General features: G+C 33.7%; 2 protein-coding genes across 7 annotated transcripts in view; one reads left to right on the top strand and one right to left on the bottom strand.

The window, feature by feature from the left end:
- LOC146936019 (uncharacterized) overlaps positions 1 to 15,857 on the top strand; it is a 61,849-nt gene extending 45,992 nt beyond the window's left edge. The window contains exons 7-13 of one of the 2 annotated variants that reach the window (XM_085751053.1): positions 12,148 to 12,280; positions 12,800 to 12,910; positions 13,048 to 13,101; positions 13,316 to 13,362; positions 14,209 to 14,307; positions 15,417 to 15,465; positions 15,631 to 15,857. In XM_085751053.1, coding sequence (XP_085607179.1) covers positions 12,148 to 12,280; positions 12,800 to 12,910; positions 13,048 to 13,101; positions 13,316 to 13,362; positions 14,209 to 14,307; positions 15,417 to 15,465; positions 15,631 to 15,659 — 522 coding nt within the window. In that variant the 3' untranslated portion in view covers positions 15,660 to 15,857. The remainder of the gene's footprint in view (positions 1 to 12,147; positions 12,281 to 12,799; positions 12,911 to 13,047; positions 13,102 to 13,315; positions 13,363 to 14,208; positions 14,308 to 15,416; positions 15,466 to 15,630) is intronic. The other variant, XM_085751052.1, reaches the window with a different exon arrangement.
- LOC146936020 (uncharacterized) lies at positions 5,502 to 9,217 on the bottom strand. 5 transcript variants are annotated; one of them, XM_085751041.1, is made up of 6 exons: positions 8,437 to 9,217; positions 8,207 to 8,351; positions 7,182 to 7,649; positions 6,829 to 6,955; positions 6,611 to 6,724; positions 5,502 to 6,099 (listed from the first exon to the last, which is right to left on the bottom strand). In XM_085751041.1, the coding sequence occupies exons 4-6, from the start codon at positions 6,934 to 6,936 to the stop codon at positions 5,743 to 5,745; spliced, it is 579 nt and encodes a 192-aa protein (XP_085607167.1). In that variant the 5' UTR covers positions 6,937 to 6,955; positions 7,182 to 7,649; positions 8,207 to 8,351; positions 8,437 to 9,217; the 3' UTR covers positions 5,502 to 5,742. The 5 variants fall into 5 exon arrangements, with proteins under 5 accessions (XP_085607167.1, XP_085607168.1, XP_085607169.1 ...); XM_085751042.1 differs by having other exon boundaries at positions 7,182 to 7,558; XM_085751043.1 differs by having other exon boundaries at positions 8,207 to 8,293.
- Positions 15,858 to 16,315: the final 458 nt, after the last annotated feature.

Here is a 16,315-nt window from a genome sequence, read left to right as displayed (position 1 = left end):
GGTGTTTTTGACTCAAAAACCTCAAATTCAATTGACCCAAAGCATAACATGACTCTAATGATCATATAAAAACATGTAGAACATATTTCTAGCAAGTACTCGTAGGTTAGAAAGCATGGCATAAATGGGGGTAACTAAACTCTATGCATTAACCCTAAAATCATTACTTTGCTTGCAAGATAAATAACATAATTCCATAGGTAGGTAAGCTATCTAAGGAACTCACTTAATGATTTGCATTTGATTTCCAAAAGCTCCCAAGCATCAACAAGCCAAACCCTAGCTTCTAATTCCCTTTTGCTTTCTTTAATCATACCATTCCATTCTTGTTGTTTTCTTGTTATCCATAGCTTCTTCATCCTTGCTAACTCATCTCAAATTCAACCCAAAGCTTCTTCCAACAAACCCTAATTCTTGATTGTCCAACATCTAAGGCCTTAGCTTACCAATCAATCTTCAATTATCTTCCTCTTTGTTTATTTGACCATGAAGAACCCATTCCTTACACCAAAACATGCTTCAACTTCCAACTTGATCAAAACCCTAACTTTGAATCCATTCTTGAAAGGAAGAAAAGAGGAAACAACAAAACCCCAAGCTTAAGAGATGATGAGAAACACAATCTAGAAGCATGCCATGTGAGAAAGTAGTTTTTAATGAAGGGGTGAGGTGAGGAGAAGGAGGGAGATCGATGGAGAAGAGAAAAGAGAGAGAGCACAAGTTTTCTCCAACTTGGAGAGAGAAAGGAAAGAAGAAAAAAATGAGATATTTTTGGCCCCAAAACAATTAAATACTCCCTTGACACGAAATTACCAAAATACCCTTTGCCTTAAGCGTGTTAAATACGACTTTGAGACTTAGCTCGTATTTGACTGTCATCACTTAATAATATTCTCCATAACTTACTTTCCTTTATATTAATCTTATGACCCGATCGACGGTAATATTCCGACACTGATAGGCGGTATATTACATTCTACCCCCCTAAAAAAAATTCGACCTCGAAATTTAGGGATCACTTAACATGTAACAAGTTCAAACATAGCATCTTAAAATAATCCTTGCATCATCGGAATCATTCTTCTCATAGTCTTAACTTAACCTAAAACATCATGTTCAAACTTATACTTATGGCATATTGGTCCAGATATCTCGGATCCACATCTTACCTGCTTATGGTAAATCATTCATATAGGTAACTTATCATTATATGGAACACAAAGGATTTTCCTTTCAACTGAAGTCTCATCAGAATTCAGGTTTGCCCTACAGTGCTCAATTGCACCATAAACAACTTATTGTGTAAACACTTAGCTCATACATACTTTTCCTTATGTAACTTGAGGCACTTATCTCTTACTTACATTACTTACTAGACGATTCCACGAATCTCTTTTCAAAGCCTTAGGAAAAATTCCCGATCTTATTATGATCTCATGCATTTGAAACCATCGGTAACTCATATAACTTGGTATGGATAGGCGACTTCAAAATTTTTGCCATTATACCTAACATTCAATAGCCGTCTCTTAGTTCACATGCTCTTGTACTTGCCGATTAAAACCATTTGCATTGAATATCCTTACGTATACTTGTACATCTCAAATAAAAGTAACACGTCATTAAGAAATAAACAAATAAAAGAAAAGAGAATGGAGTTGAAAACAATGATTTTTTATGGGAGGAAGATGTAGATGAAAATAATGAAAAACAAATTGTCTCTATATATAGGAAATAAAATCATGTCATTATCAATTTTGATTGGCTCATGAAAAATAATTGAGTCATTGATCCATTTTGATTAGCTAACAAAAAGTAAATGACTCAATATCCATTTTGATTGGTTGACAGAAAAACATTAAATGAGATGAAGAGCAAGAAGATGCCACGTGTACTATCGCTTATAGAGGTATGTTTTTGTATTATATAAAGATGCATACATTGCAACACCTATGAAAACTTCAAGACATCCCTCCTTTGTAAACCATGAATCTAAGAATGAAATGAAATAAAAGACATGGTGAGTCTCAATAATTCAATGAGAGCATGATAAACAAAGTGGACATAGAGGATGGGGGAAATTTCATGGGTCTTTATTCAAACAATTTTTTAAACTAAAAATTTCATCATTTAAAAACAATTACAACATATAGGACAACACTTTTCAGACAAAAATCCTTAATATGAACCAATGGTCAGTGGAACACAAAGATCTACAACCACACCTACAAATGATAATAAACTCAACGTATCTAATGTCATTTATCTCATTCTACTATTTACCACATTATTTAAAATAGAGTGGTGAACGTTACGTTATTCAAAATACTATGAGTGTTTGACCCACATGTTGCATTCTCTCATTGTTGGAGTAAACAATATCTATATCAAAATACTATGAGTAACACATGATAACAATCCTTGTTGAGTCGTTAATTATCTTTTGAAAGGAAAACAAAATCTTACGATCAAAATATTGGTTCAAGAAATTGTTTGCGAGGAGAGGACGCCAATAGAAGCAAAGATAAGATCAAACTACAAATACTCAGAAAATTTAACGAATAACATTGAGAAGCGGCTTCAAAACGTCAACACCCACGGAATTCACCAATTTACTTGTAATATCCCGCCTGTCAGTATCGGTATATTACCAGTCGATCGTGTCAGAGGAATTAAAAATCATGGAAAATAAGTTAATGGAAATATTTTATGAGATGTCAGCTTATTACGGATAAAGTATCAGTGACGTATTAAATACGCCTAAGGCAAGGGCATTTCCGTAATTTCATAAAAAGGAATATTTATATGTTTTGTGTGGGAAAATATCTCATTTCCCTTATCCTTTTCTCTCTCTTGGTTGGGAAAATGTTTTCTTCTCCTTCTCTCTTCTCTTCTCTTCTCTCACGCCAATCTCTCTTCTTCTTCACCAATCATTCCTTAAATCTCACTCTATCATGGCAAGTCTTTAAACTATGTTCCTTTGTGGTCTCGTGAACTTGAGGAAGCTTGGGTTAAGATTGGTTTCTCTACTTCTCCTCTCAAGATTGGATTTGAGAAGTTAGGGTTTGGATTGGGAGTGAATCAATTGAAGATTTATGCATGAAGTTTCATCAATAAGGGATTAGTTCCAACCTCTATCAAGATTGGGTACCTTTGAAAGGAGTTACATGCTCTAGGGTTTGGATTGAACTCTCTCATCACTTTGATCCTTAAGAGATGTGACCATGGGGGCTAGGGCTTTGGTTGTTTGAGCATGGAAGCTTATATTGAGGCATGTATCATGGAGTTGGTAAGCAAGATCAAGAACTAGAGTTAAGGATGTGAGATGATGTTGATGCATGAAAGCTTTTGGGAATCAAGTGCAATCTTTTAGGTGAGTTCCATAGATAGACTTCCCACCCTTTGGGATTATGATTATGTCTTGTATAGAAAGTATGGAATTCTAGGGTTTTATGTATATGGTTAATTTCCCCTTTTTATGCCATGCATGCTATACATGTTAATACTTGCCATATGAATGTTTTACAAGTCTCTTATGATCAAATATGTTCCAAAACACTTAGAGACACTTGGTTTGAGGTTTTTGGGTCAAAAATGCCATTTTTAGGGGTGCTGGACTGTCCTAACTCGCCACGGCGAGTAAATAGCTCGCTAGGCGAGCTAGAAGGTCGAACAGGGGGTTCTGCTCGCCTCCTACTCGCCTAGGCGAGTAAGTAGTGCCATCTGGTGCTGCTTGCTCGTTTCAGGCAGATTCGGTGATTTCCGTTCTGGATCTTTTGTGCAGTCTTTTATAAATGTAAACCCCTCAAACCAAGGTCCTAAATGATGATCAAAGAAAGCATGATTCTTATGATATGAAGCAAGTATTAGCATGTTAGTAAGGCATGGCATACGAGAGAAACATGTTATGAATGGGGTAGCAGGTTATTCATTAAGCAAGGGAGAACTAGAGCCTCGGCATAGTCGTCGAGAACTAGCTAATTAGCATGAATCCTTAGAATGATAAGATGCGAAGTATAATCTCTTCGCACATGATCAAGAATAAGATAGCAAGCATGTTAAGATGTGGTTTGATTAGTTAATCACTCCACCACGATATAGTATGTACATGAACAAGTATAAGTTTACCGCTAATCGGATCGACTCAAGGGTCCGAGGTAATAAGCAAGCAAGTATGAATATGTTTAAGTATACGTACGACAAGACTATGATTATTATTAAGTAGGTGGCATGTCTCTTGCTATCCACATCAGGGGGATACAAGAGATTCTCGATCTAAGGGGAACGATTCAAGCCGTAAGGGACCCGCATGTCACTGAAATTAACAAGACGTAGGTGCTCGTGTCTCTTGTTATCCACGCCAGGGGGATACAGGAGGTTCTCGATCTAAGGGGAACGATTCAAGCCGCAAGGGACCCGCACAACACCGAGGGAGTCCGATGTACGTACATCGGTCATGTATGGGATTGATCTCGGGGTTACTCCACCCGGGACTATCCGTAAAATGAATCAAGATAACACTGTTTTTTCAACGCTAACCTAATGAATGAACTTAGCTACGTTTATGCATGATATGAATATGATTATGTTATGGCATGTAGAATGATTCCATGCAAGACCATATTTAAGAACAAGAGCATTAGATGCTACAAGCAAGTACAAATTAAGTATAGAGTAAGTAAAGAACATGATACCGATGACGATCTTAGGTTTCCCCTAATCGTCCGGTTTAGAATCGTGCCATGATTATGTTATGTTTAGGCATCGATACGTAAAGCGTATCCTTGGCAATGCGGTTTTAGGTTCCCCCTCGACCGCCATGACACGTATAGGAAGTGAAGCCTATAACAAGTAAGATATGATTATGACGGCTCTAGTATGCACTACCGTCTAAGTATGCAAGTCCACACACACGTATAATCAACCGTCAGGTTGTAATGTAGACACGTGGTGACCGTAGGTTTCCCCCTGAGGTTGCCTATAGCCTAGGATTTCACTACTAGAAAAATCAATTTTAGAGAGGGTAGAAATCCGTCACTAAACTACCATAATTCCCTCACTAACGAATTTAGTGAGGGATTTAGTGACGACCGGTAATCCCTTAAGAATATTGGCCTTGCTAAATTTTTGTGAGGGATTTTGGTTTCCGTCCCTAATTGACACGGATAAAATCCCTCACTAATCATATAAATCCGTCACTATATATGCACCAGAAAACTTTGGCAAATCCGTCAGTAATCAGTGAGGGATTCTTGTTCCCTCTCTAATAGTGAGGGACTATTCCATAGTTGTTTACGAATATTTCCGTCTCTAATTAATGACGGATTGCTATTCCCTCTCAAATTGTGAAGGCATATTTCATCACTAATTGTGATGAAACTAAATTCCCTCACTAATTCAAACAGAAATTTAATGACAAATCTCAAACCAGATTTCATTAATTAATTATATTAGTATTGTAAATATATTTACTATATTAAACTTGTTGAAAATTATAAATATACAATAAAAAACAATTGATAAATTGTCTTCATACCCATCACCATAAAAGTCATGAGGAAACTTAATAAGTTTACAACCATTGTTCAACTCTCAAAATACATGAGTCATAAGGAAACTCTCAAAATAAGTTTCATAAGAAACGCATAAACATTTTTAATGGTACTAGAAGTAGCACATTAACTAAGTTTGCAACCAAGCTATCAAAATAACCATATGTTATACATACTATATATCTATATATCAAGTAGATGGAGGTAGAGGTGGGTGTAGATGACCTTGAGAAATCATTTCCATCAATTTAGTCATTTGCTCCCGCGATGCACGAATCAACTTCTCATGAGCCTTCAATTTCTCTTTAAGTGATGTGTTTTCAGCCCTCATTTGTTCAAATTCAGAATGTAAGATGCCATCAGATATGGAAGATCTAAATGGCTTATATTTCCCAGCTTCCGGGCCCAAACCATATATACGACCCTTCTTATTTACTCCTCCAACAACATCTAAGAAGATAATGTTGTCACTTTCATGTCTAGAAACATCATCCCCTAGTGCCTCCTCATGTGAATCCCTCTCAATAATCCTTTTTTCAAACTCATCCTGCAAAATAATAATATTTTACTAACAAGTAATAATTTCATACTTCATTCAGTCAACAAAAACAAACTAACATTCTGATATATCTTCTTGTCAAGACAATTCATTATTTTTCCCACAAGCAACATTATTATACTGTGTTCACTGCTTGCCTATATTACAAAAACTGAAGCATCAAGTGGAGTTAGGATTGGTATGGAATAAAAAAAAAAGAATTGAAATGTCAGTGCTCAGTCTAAGTCATAGGTACATTTATATTATTTCTTAATATCTTTTAAGCTAATTGATTAAACATACACTTGCAGACTGCTACATATGTGCTTAACATTTAGCATCAGTGTAGAACCTCCATAAAAATAACATCAGTGTATAACTAGTTCCCAACAACTAGCATAAATGAACAATTATTTCAGTGCAGATCTATTAAAACAATTAGAAATAGCATCAGTTCTTAACAATAGACTAAATACTAAATATTCATCAAGTTCAATAAGGTCATGAAGTATTAACTTACAGCAATATCCTTTGATTTTGAGGATATTTTATCTAGAGATAGTTTATCACACACAACTTCAAGATAAGAAAGAAAGTTATCTAGCTCCTGAAATTCAAGAACTGTGGTATAGTCCTATCGAAACAAGTAAAGAATGAATTTGGAATGGTACAATAAAGACAACAAAATAAGAGGATATTCGCATGTAATGAGGAAATTAAACAAAAACAGCAACATACCCATTTCTTCTTGAACATGCCAATCTTGAGACACTTTGATTTGGGAACGCCATCTACAACCTTGTAGCCATATACTTTGGGCATATTAGGAAGGTCATCAACAAACATCTTCAGCTTGGATGCATATCTAAAACATATATTTGATTAACACATCAAAATCTGGACATATCTAAAACATATAACACAGATGTCAGAAGAAAGTTCAATGGTTATTTGTAAGAAAAGCTTCTTATCATGTCGGTATGAGTACTTCTTATCCTACCAAATGCAAAAACAGAAAACTACCAAGGGAACAAACATAAAAGGCTGGGACAGCAGGCCAAACTACAATTACAAAGCAGCTGCGCAGGTACCTCAGCACAGAAGAACAGCAGAAGGTGCTGTTAAGGTCAGATAGAATCCACCAAAAGCAACAGAACAGCCAAAAACCAGCAGCTTGTTTTCACCAAAAAAAACTCCCATGCCCCATCAAAAAGTGGGCATATATCAAAAGTTGCATACACAAAAAAAAAACAGATTAGTTCATTCTCTAAAAGAGCACAGTGACCTACTTAAAGTGGCTATATCAAAAGTTGTTGATTTTTTAGGGAAATAACAGGTGTACATACAAAACATAACTCATTTCATCAAGAGGTGGAAGTTGGAAAATGTACACTAATCAATACTGATGCTGCTCTCGATATTCTTCTTTGTCAAAATATATATTATTTGGTTTTTCACTTGTGTTTGTCTAAAAATGAATAGCAAGTAATCTTTGTCAATGATATTTACAAAGAAGTTACATGGAAGGGTTATAGAAAATTCAAAGGAAGTTTCTGACTCTGCAAAGCCAAAAAAAAGCAAGAGGGTCAGTGCTAATAATAACTAATCCATAAAGATTACTAGCTAATTAGTCAACACAATAGAAAACGAGTTATGTTATTCAAATATACAAAAACTGAAGCAGTTTTCATACATAATGTACAATACATACATTTTTATGCGCTGTATGTTCTGTTTTGAGTGTAAATAAATTCAAATAAATATCAAAATGCTATCAAAGTTAAAGCAACAAGTCGTATCTTTATAACTAAGTTTAAAGTCATAAAAGCTTAACCAAGTACAAATTTGACGATTTCTTAAAATTAAATGACCTATATCAGGGACAGCACCCTGCTCTAAATTGTATCAACACCATATCACATATCAACAAAATTCGAACCCAAAATCCAAGTGTCACTTCAAGTAAGGCCATGATGAAAATCACAGTTAATATATATAAATTAAAACAACATCAGTATCACAAACATCAATTTCACTGAAGAAAAAAACTCTGAAAAAAATAAAAATAAAATAAAAATAAATAACAAATAAATTCTGAGATTGAGAGAGTGGTTACCGTGATTCTGAGATTCACTGAAGATTTGAGAAAGGATTTCGGGAGAAGGAAGAAGATTCACTTTTGGGAGTGAGATTCAGTGAAGATCTGTATTGTGAGAGCATGAGCACAGTGAGGAGAAATTCAACATCAAATTCAGAAGAATCTACAAATTAAACACATAAATTAGTAAAGATGAGAATGGGAAGAAATTTAAAATTGAAACCTTGACAAAAGAATCTGAAACTAACCGATTTTGGGACTGAGAAGAGCTTTTGCGATTTCGTGAAGATGAATGCGATTCCGTGAAGATGACAGCGATTCCGTGAAGGTGTGTGCGATTCTGAGAAGATGAGAGCTTGCGATTAGTTTTTGAGAAGAGCTTGCTGTTTGGGATCGATAGATTTGGTTCAGATTTGGAACTTTGGAGCGATTCATTTTTGGATTGAGAAGAGCTTTGGTTTAGATTTGACGTGAATTGGGAAATTTTTTTATCTGAAGAGTGGTTGAGTGTTTGGGAAATTTTTTTGGTTAATTTAGGGTTTGTGAATATTGAGTTCTTGGGTTTGAGTATGAAATTTTGTTGGATAATTATTTTAGGGTGTTTGTGAGCCAAAAAAAAAAAGAAGAGGGGGGATATTTTAGTAGAGAGGAGGGAAAAACCAAAACGTGAAAAGAATTGAGGGGGAAATAATTCAGTTTTGATAGTAGTGAGGGTTTTAGTGAGGGATGCCTTGGATAGAGTTATGTAAGTGATATTAGTGAGGGTTTTAGTGAGGGATCCATTAGAGAGGGATAAAGTCCATGCCAAATTCCGTCACAAACATACAGTTAAAGAATTTAGTGAGGGATTTAGTCACGGAATTTTTGTGACGGAATTTTTGTGACGGGTATTTAAACATTTCCGTTACTAATGCTTGGCAACTCATGTTTTGTGGAAAATACAAAAATCCGTCCCTAAATCCGTCCCTATTAGTGAGGGATTGTCTTCCCTCCCTAAAATCCGTCTCTAAATCGCGTTTTTCTAGTAGTGTTTAGGGGAACTCACTGAGACATTATGTCTCATCCCAATCCTTATTTGTTTCAGATAAGCAGGATGTTTATGCATGTTCCGAGCCGGATGGATAATACTTCAAGGGTTCGCTCGTAAAGCTGCAGGACGATATGGACATCAAGGATGTATTTTTATGTATAGATGAGTTGTATAGTATTATGATTTATACGAACGTGACTTGATGTAAATATTATTCATTCGTAAAAATTTTATGTTGTATATTTTAATGTATCCAGTACTAATATTAACGCACGTGCCAGACTTTCTAGATACGTCTGGTATGGGTGTTACATTACTCGACATCATTTGATGCATCCACAATGATAGTAAACTAAAGAGAGTCCATAGATAAATCCTACGTGTACATGTAATTTATATATAATTTTTAAATAAAATTACTTATTAAGGACTAAATGACTTCAATAACACTAAACTAAAAAGAGTCTTTAAATAGGTTTAGTCATGTATTTAGAAAATAAATAAAAAGAATTTGAAAAGAGAAAAAATCACATCAATTTGAGATGCATTTAAATTTTAATTAAGAGTCATACGAAAAGTACATAATGAAATGCATTTAAATTTTATCCTTCCATAAATCAATTTAACAAATTTTTTATAGGGTTAAATATGTTTTTAGTCCCTACAAAATCATGTGTTTCAAGTTTAACAAAAAAAAAGTTTAATCTTTATAAAATTTTAATGGTAATTTTAGTCCTCCATAATATTGTAGTTTGTAAGAATAATCCCTATTTTAAAAATATTTCACAAAAAATGAATACTTTTAGTCTTAAAAAATAGTCCCTATATAATACAAATAGAGACTAGAAGTGAATAAAGATTTTGTTGAGATTAAACTTGAAAGCTTGTAATAAAGTTTTACACTTAAGGGTTAAATATGTTTTTGGTCCCTATAAATATACCAACTTTTCGTTTTAGTCCCTCTAAAATTTTCCTTCAACTTTTAGTCCATCAAAAATTTTCCATTTTCACTTTTGGTCCCTCTTTTAAAGTAAAATCATACGTAGAATTCATATTTTTGAATAAAAATTTGCAGAAAATTCATAATATTATAATAATCTCTCCCAAAAGAAAAGTTGAATTTTTTAACCTAACATGAATTTAATATGAAATTTTATATTTTTTACGGTTAAAAATTCATATTTAATTCATGTTTTGTTAAAAAATTCTATTTTTTTTGGGAATTTTTTTTTACAATATTCTACACATTTCTGCATAATATCATTAAAAAAATACAAAAATTAACTTAAAAATAAGGACCAAAAGTAGTGATTGAAAATTTGATAGGAACAAAAAGTTGAAGGAAAATTTTAAAGGAATTAAAACGAAAAGTTGGTATATATATATATGGACCAAAAATATATTTAACCCCGCGGAAGAAGAAGAAATCACTTTAACTTAATTATTTATGTAACTTTGATTTGATATATATGAATATTCATTTCATCATTACTCATAGCGTAGCGAACTTCTTCGAAAATTGAAACCGTCGGCGTGCGTTTACAGGTATCTCTCGGACTTCCTTTGACTGTAAATTTATTGTTTTATCTGATTTTGCATTCACAATTCTACTTTTGTAGAACCTGCAAATGTGATGATAACAGAAATTCTACTTTTGTAGACTTCGTAAGTAAATGGCTGGCAGAGGAGGATGGGGACGGGGACGGGGAAGAGGCGCATATGTCCGACCAGTTCCATTTGTAGTTTTTCCACAGGTAACATCTCTACACTCTGTTTCAAAACCGACACTTCTGATAGAAGGCGTGTCACATGTGTCGCTTCTCGCCATGAAATGTGTTTACATTATTTTAATAATATTTTGGAATCTACGTGGCAGTGTTGTTATTCTTGTTTGTGTCAGTGCTTCATAGATTATATTATGAATGACTCATGTGGAATTCTGGAAAACAAATTAGGAAGAATTCATTTTAATAAATGATTAAAACAATGTTTAATTGAAAATGCTAGATTTGTTTTCAAAAATTATAAAACAAGATAGTGTGGAAAATATTCTCTTACCTTTATTGGTTGACGTAAAAAAGCCTTAAGATTTTTCTAAAACAAATTACAAGTATATTCGAACTGTTCTCATATAAGGTATAAGTTGGTTTTCATAAGCTATCACGTAGTGATTATGGTGATAAGCGGAAAAACAACTTATAGACATGTCTTATGTTGTTTTTATAAGCTCGCACAAACAGTTTGGTAAGTGTTTGTACAAGTAGATGAGTTCAAAGAAGTTAGTCCAAGCAAACGCTATGGTCATGTCTGGATAAACAACTTAATTAAGTGTTTATGTATATCAGCTATTTCTATAACAAAAGATAGAATAAAGTCAAAATGTAACATATAAGTTTCTTTTATAAACTATCATGGAGATTTTATAAATAAGTATAAAATAACTTAAAGACATACAATAAGATGGGGTGTTGGGTAGCTCCGTTGGTATGAGCTAAGGGATAAGGAGTTGGAGGTCCTGGGTTCAAACTCAAAAGGACAAAAAAAAAACAAAGAAGACATATAATAAGCTTTCCATAAGCTCTCCCAAACAGTCTCAAAGTGTTATGCAACCAGATAAGCTTAAATAAATCAATCAATCCAAACAAACCTTCTATCCATCCATCAGTATTATAATTCCATACATTCTCTGTTCTCTGCAACCAAGTCTCTGGTTAAGCCATTGAGGCCACATTGCATGCAATTCTTCATCTAAAATTATAAATGGTAAAGAGTTAAGACGTCATAACTATTTCTATATTTCAGAAGCTTGCAAGCAAGAGGGTTGACTGTTTCTAAGTTTCTTTTCTGAGTATGTATTTATATTAATATTGCTACCTTGTAATTATCTATTTTTTGTTTAATGCTTGTCTTTATCAATCTGATGCTACAGGATATTGATTTACCTGATGTTAAACACGGAAAAATGGATACTTCTATGAGACAGTTGCTTGAATGGGGTTATGATTTTGATAGATATTTTAAAGTGGCTCCTTATTTCTTGAAGGAGAAGGAAGAATTGAAGGGTATGGATTCGATTGCCTTTACATGATATATATTGTGAGATGGTCATTACAAAATCTGATTTCAATATAAAGTGATAAAGAAAACCGCAATTTGGTCCTCTAAAAATTTGAATATGGCTATATAATATATTTCCCACAAAAACTTGTCATCACACTAGTCCCTCAAAGATTAAAATTTGACCAAATTAGAATTAGAGTGGTGACAATGACTTTGGACAAATTTAGTGATAGTTTTGTATCTGGAAAGCATTGATTTGGTGATGTCTTTAGAAGATTATTACGGTGGCGCCCTAATCATTTGAAAGCCACATTTAGGATTTATTCCATGATATATTATTGTCTAACGTATCTAACATGACTTGACGATACTCATAAGGAATGAAATACTTCCTGGAATATGAGCAGATGTACATAATTAAAAGCTAAGCATACTGCATCTAGAATATTTTCAATGCTTATATGGAACCATATTTGTCCCTAAATATCTGGCTCCTCCCGCTTTTCTTGCTTAATTGTCAGGGCGCAAAAGGATGCACGTAGAAAGATTTTCTGACAAGAAGACCATTTTTACTTGTGATTCTCTGCCACAGGTTTTAGTTTTCGACGAATGTGTTAAGGAGTTGGTTCCAGGTATGAATAATGGAATAGGATTTACGGGAAATGGTTATTTTTTTTTGTGGAAAAATATTTCGACTTTTCTTTATGCATTTGAGGTTTCTGGTAACAAATAATTTAGAACTAAATTGGTAATAAATTGGTAATTTCAGGTAAAACTAAGCAGATGCTGAGCGGGAAAAAACGTCAATGGAACCCAGAATATGGTGATTTCTTATGATCTTTTTCTTTTTATTTTGTTAATCTATTAGTTTTCTGCAAATATGTGTAAGTTATTCAAATTGAAAGAGCAGGATCTATTTTGGAAATGCACACCTTCCATTCTACTGAGTATTGATCATTCTATGTACATATGGTCATGGGATATTATCCATGTTATGAGTTGGATCTCTGTCTACTAATAAGATGTTTGTGTTGCAGGTGAGAAAAAACTTGCATTGCTAGAGAAGGAGCTCCTGGAAGAGCACGTATGCCTACAATTCTTTCCCTTATTTTTTTTCACATTGACAAAACAAGGTTAACAGTTCCAGTCATTTTTTGATTCCTTAATTGATTAAGTGTGTGCGAGTTACTGAGTAATATTGTGTTACGAGATATGGATGTGGTAACAATGGTTTTCTGATTTTTTTTAGCTCCTGTACGGGACTTTAGATTGGATTTTGAATTAATCAGATCCAGTGTCTGACCAACACATGTATGGTGTAATACGTCATAGAGAAACCTTAGTTTAATACTTCGACAACCATTTTTATTGTTATTAAAGGTGATGCCTATTCAGTTTATTATTGTCTTCCCACTGTTATCACTTCTCACCAATGTTGTTCATTGTAAGAGCTTCCAGCTCTGCCACTACCACCAGCACGACACTACGATTGACACAACTATTCATTAGCATCATACCATAATCTCTGCTACAACAGTAAACTTCACGGAGAATCGAACCCTAGCTCATTAGTTTTTGCAGTAATGTTTACTTGTTTGATTTACATTGTTGTGTTACCTATATTTTGTCCGGTGAAATCCTATGTTGGCGATTCTTCCACCTTTAGGGTAAGTTAGTAGTTACAAGTTGTTAAAGTAAGTCAGTTCTGTAACAGAAGGTCTATAAACATAATCTTCTTCTCTTAGTTGTAATTGGTTTTATAACAGTGATTTATTTGTAAAAAAGTGATTGAATTGCGATTTTCGGTTTGTTACTTTGGCATATATGTAATTGGTTGTAATTGTGTAGGAGAAGCTTGCTCTCTAGTTATTTCTTATTTTTTAATCAAAAGTGTTATTTCTTTGAAATCCAACTCTTGGGTTCCTAACAGAAAGAGGGTAAACATAAAAAGGAGGAAGAAGATGAAGAAAGTGAAGATGAAGAGGAAAATGAAGAGAGTAGTGAGTCCGGCAATGATGATTATGATAAGGTTCCTCTCTATCCTCTACTTTTATGTGTTAATTTTACCATTCTTGAACTTGTGAAAAGAATATGTTGCATTTGTAAAGCTCACCCCACAAAATTTTCAAATTGAAGTTCTTAGAATAGTGTCTCATAATATATATTTTGAAGAAGCAAAACCACATTTGGTTTGTTTCGAGATAAAATTAGTGGTTCAATAAACATCTCAAAACCGTCTCTAAATGTGAAAATACCTCTACGGATTGACTATAGACCAATATATTGTAAAAAAAAAATAGTAAACTTCATCAAATATGGCATAAGCATTGTATTAATAGTACCATGAAAAGTACTTGGGGCATTACACTTCCCAAATGTTTTGTTTATCATTCTGGGGGATCTTCATAAAAGAAAGAAGCAATTGAACAATTAACACTGTTAATATCTCTTCTATTCCATCATAAAAGACAATTAATATCTCTTATATTTCTCTACATAGGTTACTCAGTCCAATATCATCAAAACTGTATAACTATGGTTTCTTTGAAATATTCGAAGTTGAGTATATACAGAACTTGGTTTTTTATCCCTTCAAATATTTTTTTTTTTTTTGAAGAAGCTAAACTAACCCCCTCAAATTGGCACCAGAGGAGGGAATCGAACCTGAGACCTTAAGGAGGAGCACACTCCCAGATCCCAAGCCAATACCACTAGGCCAACCCAAATGGGTTTTATCCCTTCAAATATTACACATACTGCTTGCACGTGTGAAGGAAAACAAACCATAAATCAAATTCTGTTAAGAGTGTAAACTATATTACAATTGGCAATTGTTAACACGTATGCACTATAGATTCGTCCTTTGACTCATGTAATAAACCTATTTCAGCATTCATTGAAAATTGTTAGTTAAATTGGATTTGAGAAATGCTTAATATGACGTGGTGTACAAAGGGATTAATGTGCGGCATCAAGGAATTTATCAGTAGTTTGGGGATGATGATGTAGTAATTTGAAGTTTGAACAGTTACTTCACTTTTTTCCTCTGTTTTGTTGTGTGGTGGTTTGTTTTCAGGTGCTAAGATTTGTTTTCATTTTCGTATTTAAAGGATGACTAACTAAATTAAAATCTTGTAGAATGATGATGTTGACGACGATGATTTAAATGATGAAGATTCTGGGGATGGTATTATCACTTTAACGGTTCAATGCATTTTTCATTCATTTTTCCACCGTATTCCAAATTTAAACCGCAGCCTGTTTTAGTGCAATCAACTTCATAATTTTTCTATTTTCTTTTAAGGAATTCGTAATTCTCCAGCTTAACTACGTATATTTTCATGTATTTCAGATGAAGCTATACTCTCTTATGGAGAGTGATTGTTTACTCATCCTGTGGCTGTTTCTAACTAGCATGGACTACTGCTTCGAGGCTTTTACTTTGCCGATATATCAAATTATTTAATTTACTGACATCAAATTATTCCTTTGTTAAACTTGCTGCTTGACCAGAAGAAATGTAGTTGATTGAGTTTTCTGATTGAGAAGTTAAATAAGGTAATCTTGGGTTAATTTTTACTTGGGACCTCTTGATGACAGTATCTTATTTCATCACACATCCAAGGAATTGGGTGTTTTGCATTTCCACATTTCTTCCAATATGGTGCTAATTGGGCGTGCAACCATTGGCTTTGATGTGTTAGTAGTATGTGTGTAAGAGCATCTCCAACGAGAGTGTCAAGGACGAATCCATAAGATGATGAGTCGTATCTTAATTTTTCAGTCCATTGGAAAAACATGATATGGCAAAGTGGATAGCATAGAAATTGTTGAAGTATCTTAAATAAGATATGGTATCATAGTAATTAATCAATTCATATTTTAATTTGAGATAACATTAAGTAGAAATAAAAACTAAGATACATCTGCATGATGTGATGTTCTTTTCATGACTAATCTGCAGCAGTTAGGAATTTTGTGACCATGATAATAACATATTATTTGGTCACTTGAATTCAATTAGGTTTGGGTCTACC

The sequence above is a fragment of the Medicago sativa genome, chromosome 3 (assembly GCF_051527215.1).
Source record: "Medicago sativa cultivar Bolivia chromosome 3, Bolivia_mono, whole genome shotgun sequence".
Classification (NCBI taxonomy): Eukaryota; Viridiplantae; Streptophyta; class Magnoliopsida; order Fabales; family Fabaceae; genus Medicago; species Medicago sativa.
This window is presented reverse-complemented; position numbering and strand designations above follow the sequence as displayed.

Bases quoted from the DNA above. Each gene is read 5' to 3' on its own strand.
- LOC146936020 (XM_085751041.1), bottom strand. From the start codon at position 6,936: ATGTTTGTTGATGACCTTCCTAATATGCCCAAAGTATATGGCTACAAG. The intron at 6,725-6,828 runs GTATGTTGCTGT...TTGTTTCGATAG, and splicing joins GCATGTTCAAGAAGAAATGG to GACTATACCACAGTTCTTGA. The intron at 6,100-6,610 runs GTAAGTTAATAC...ATTATTTTGCAG, and splicing joins CAAAATCAAAGGATATTGCT to GATGAGTTTGAAAAAAGGAT.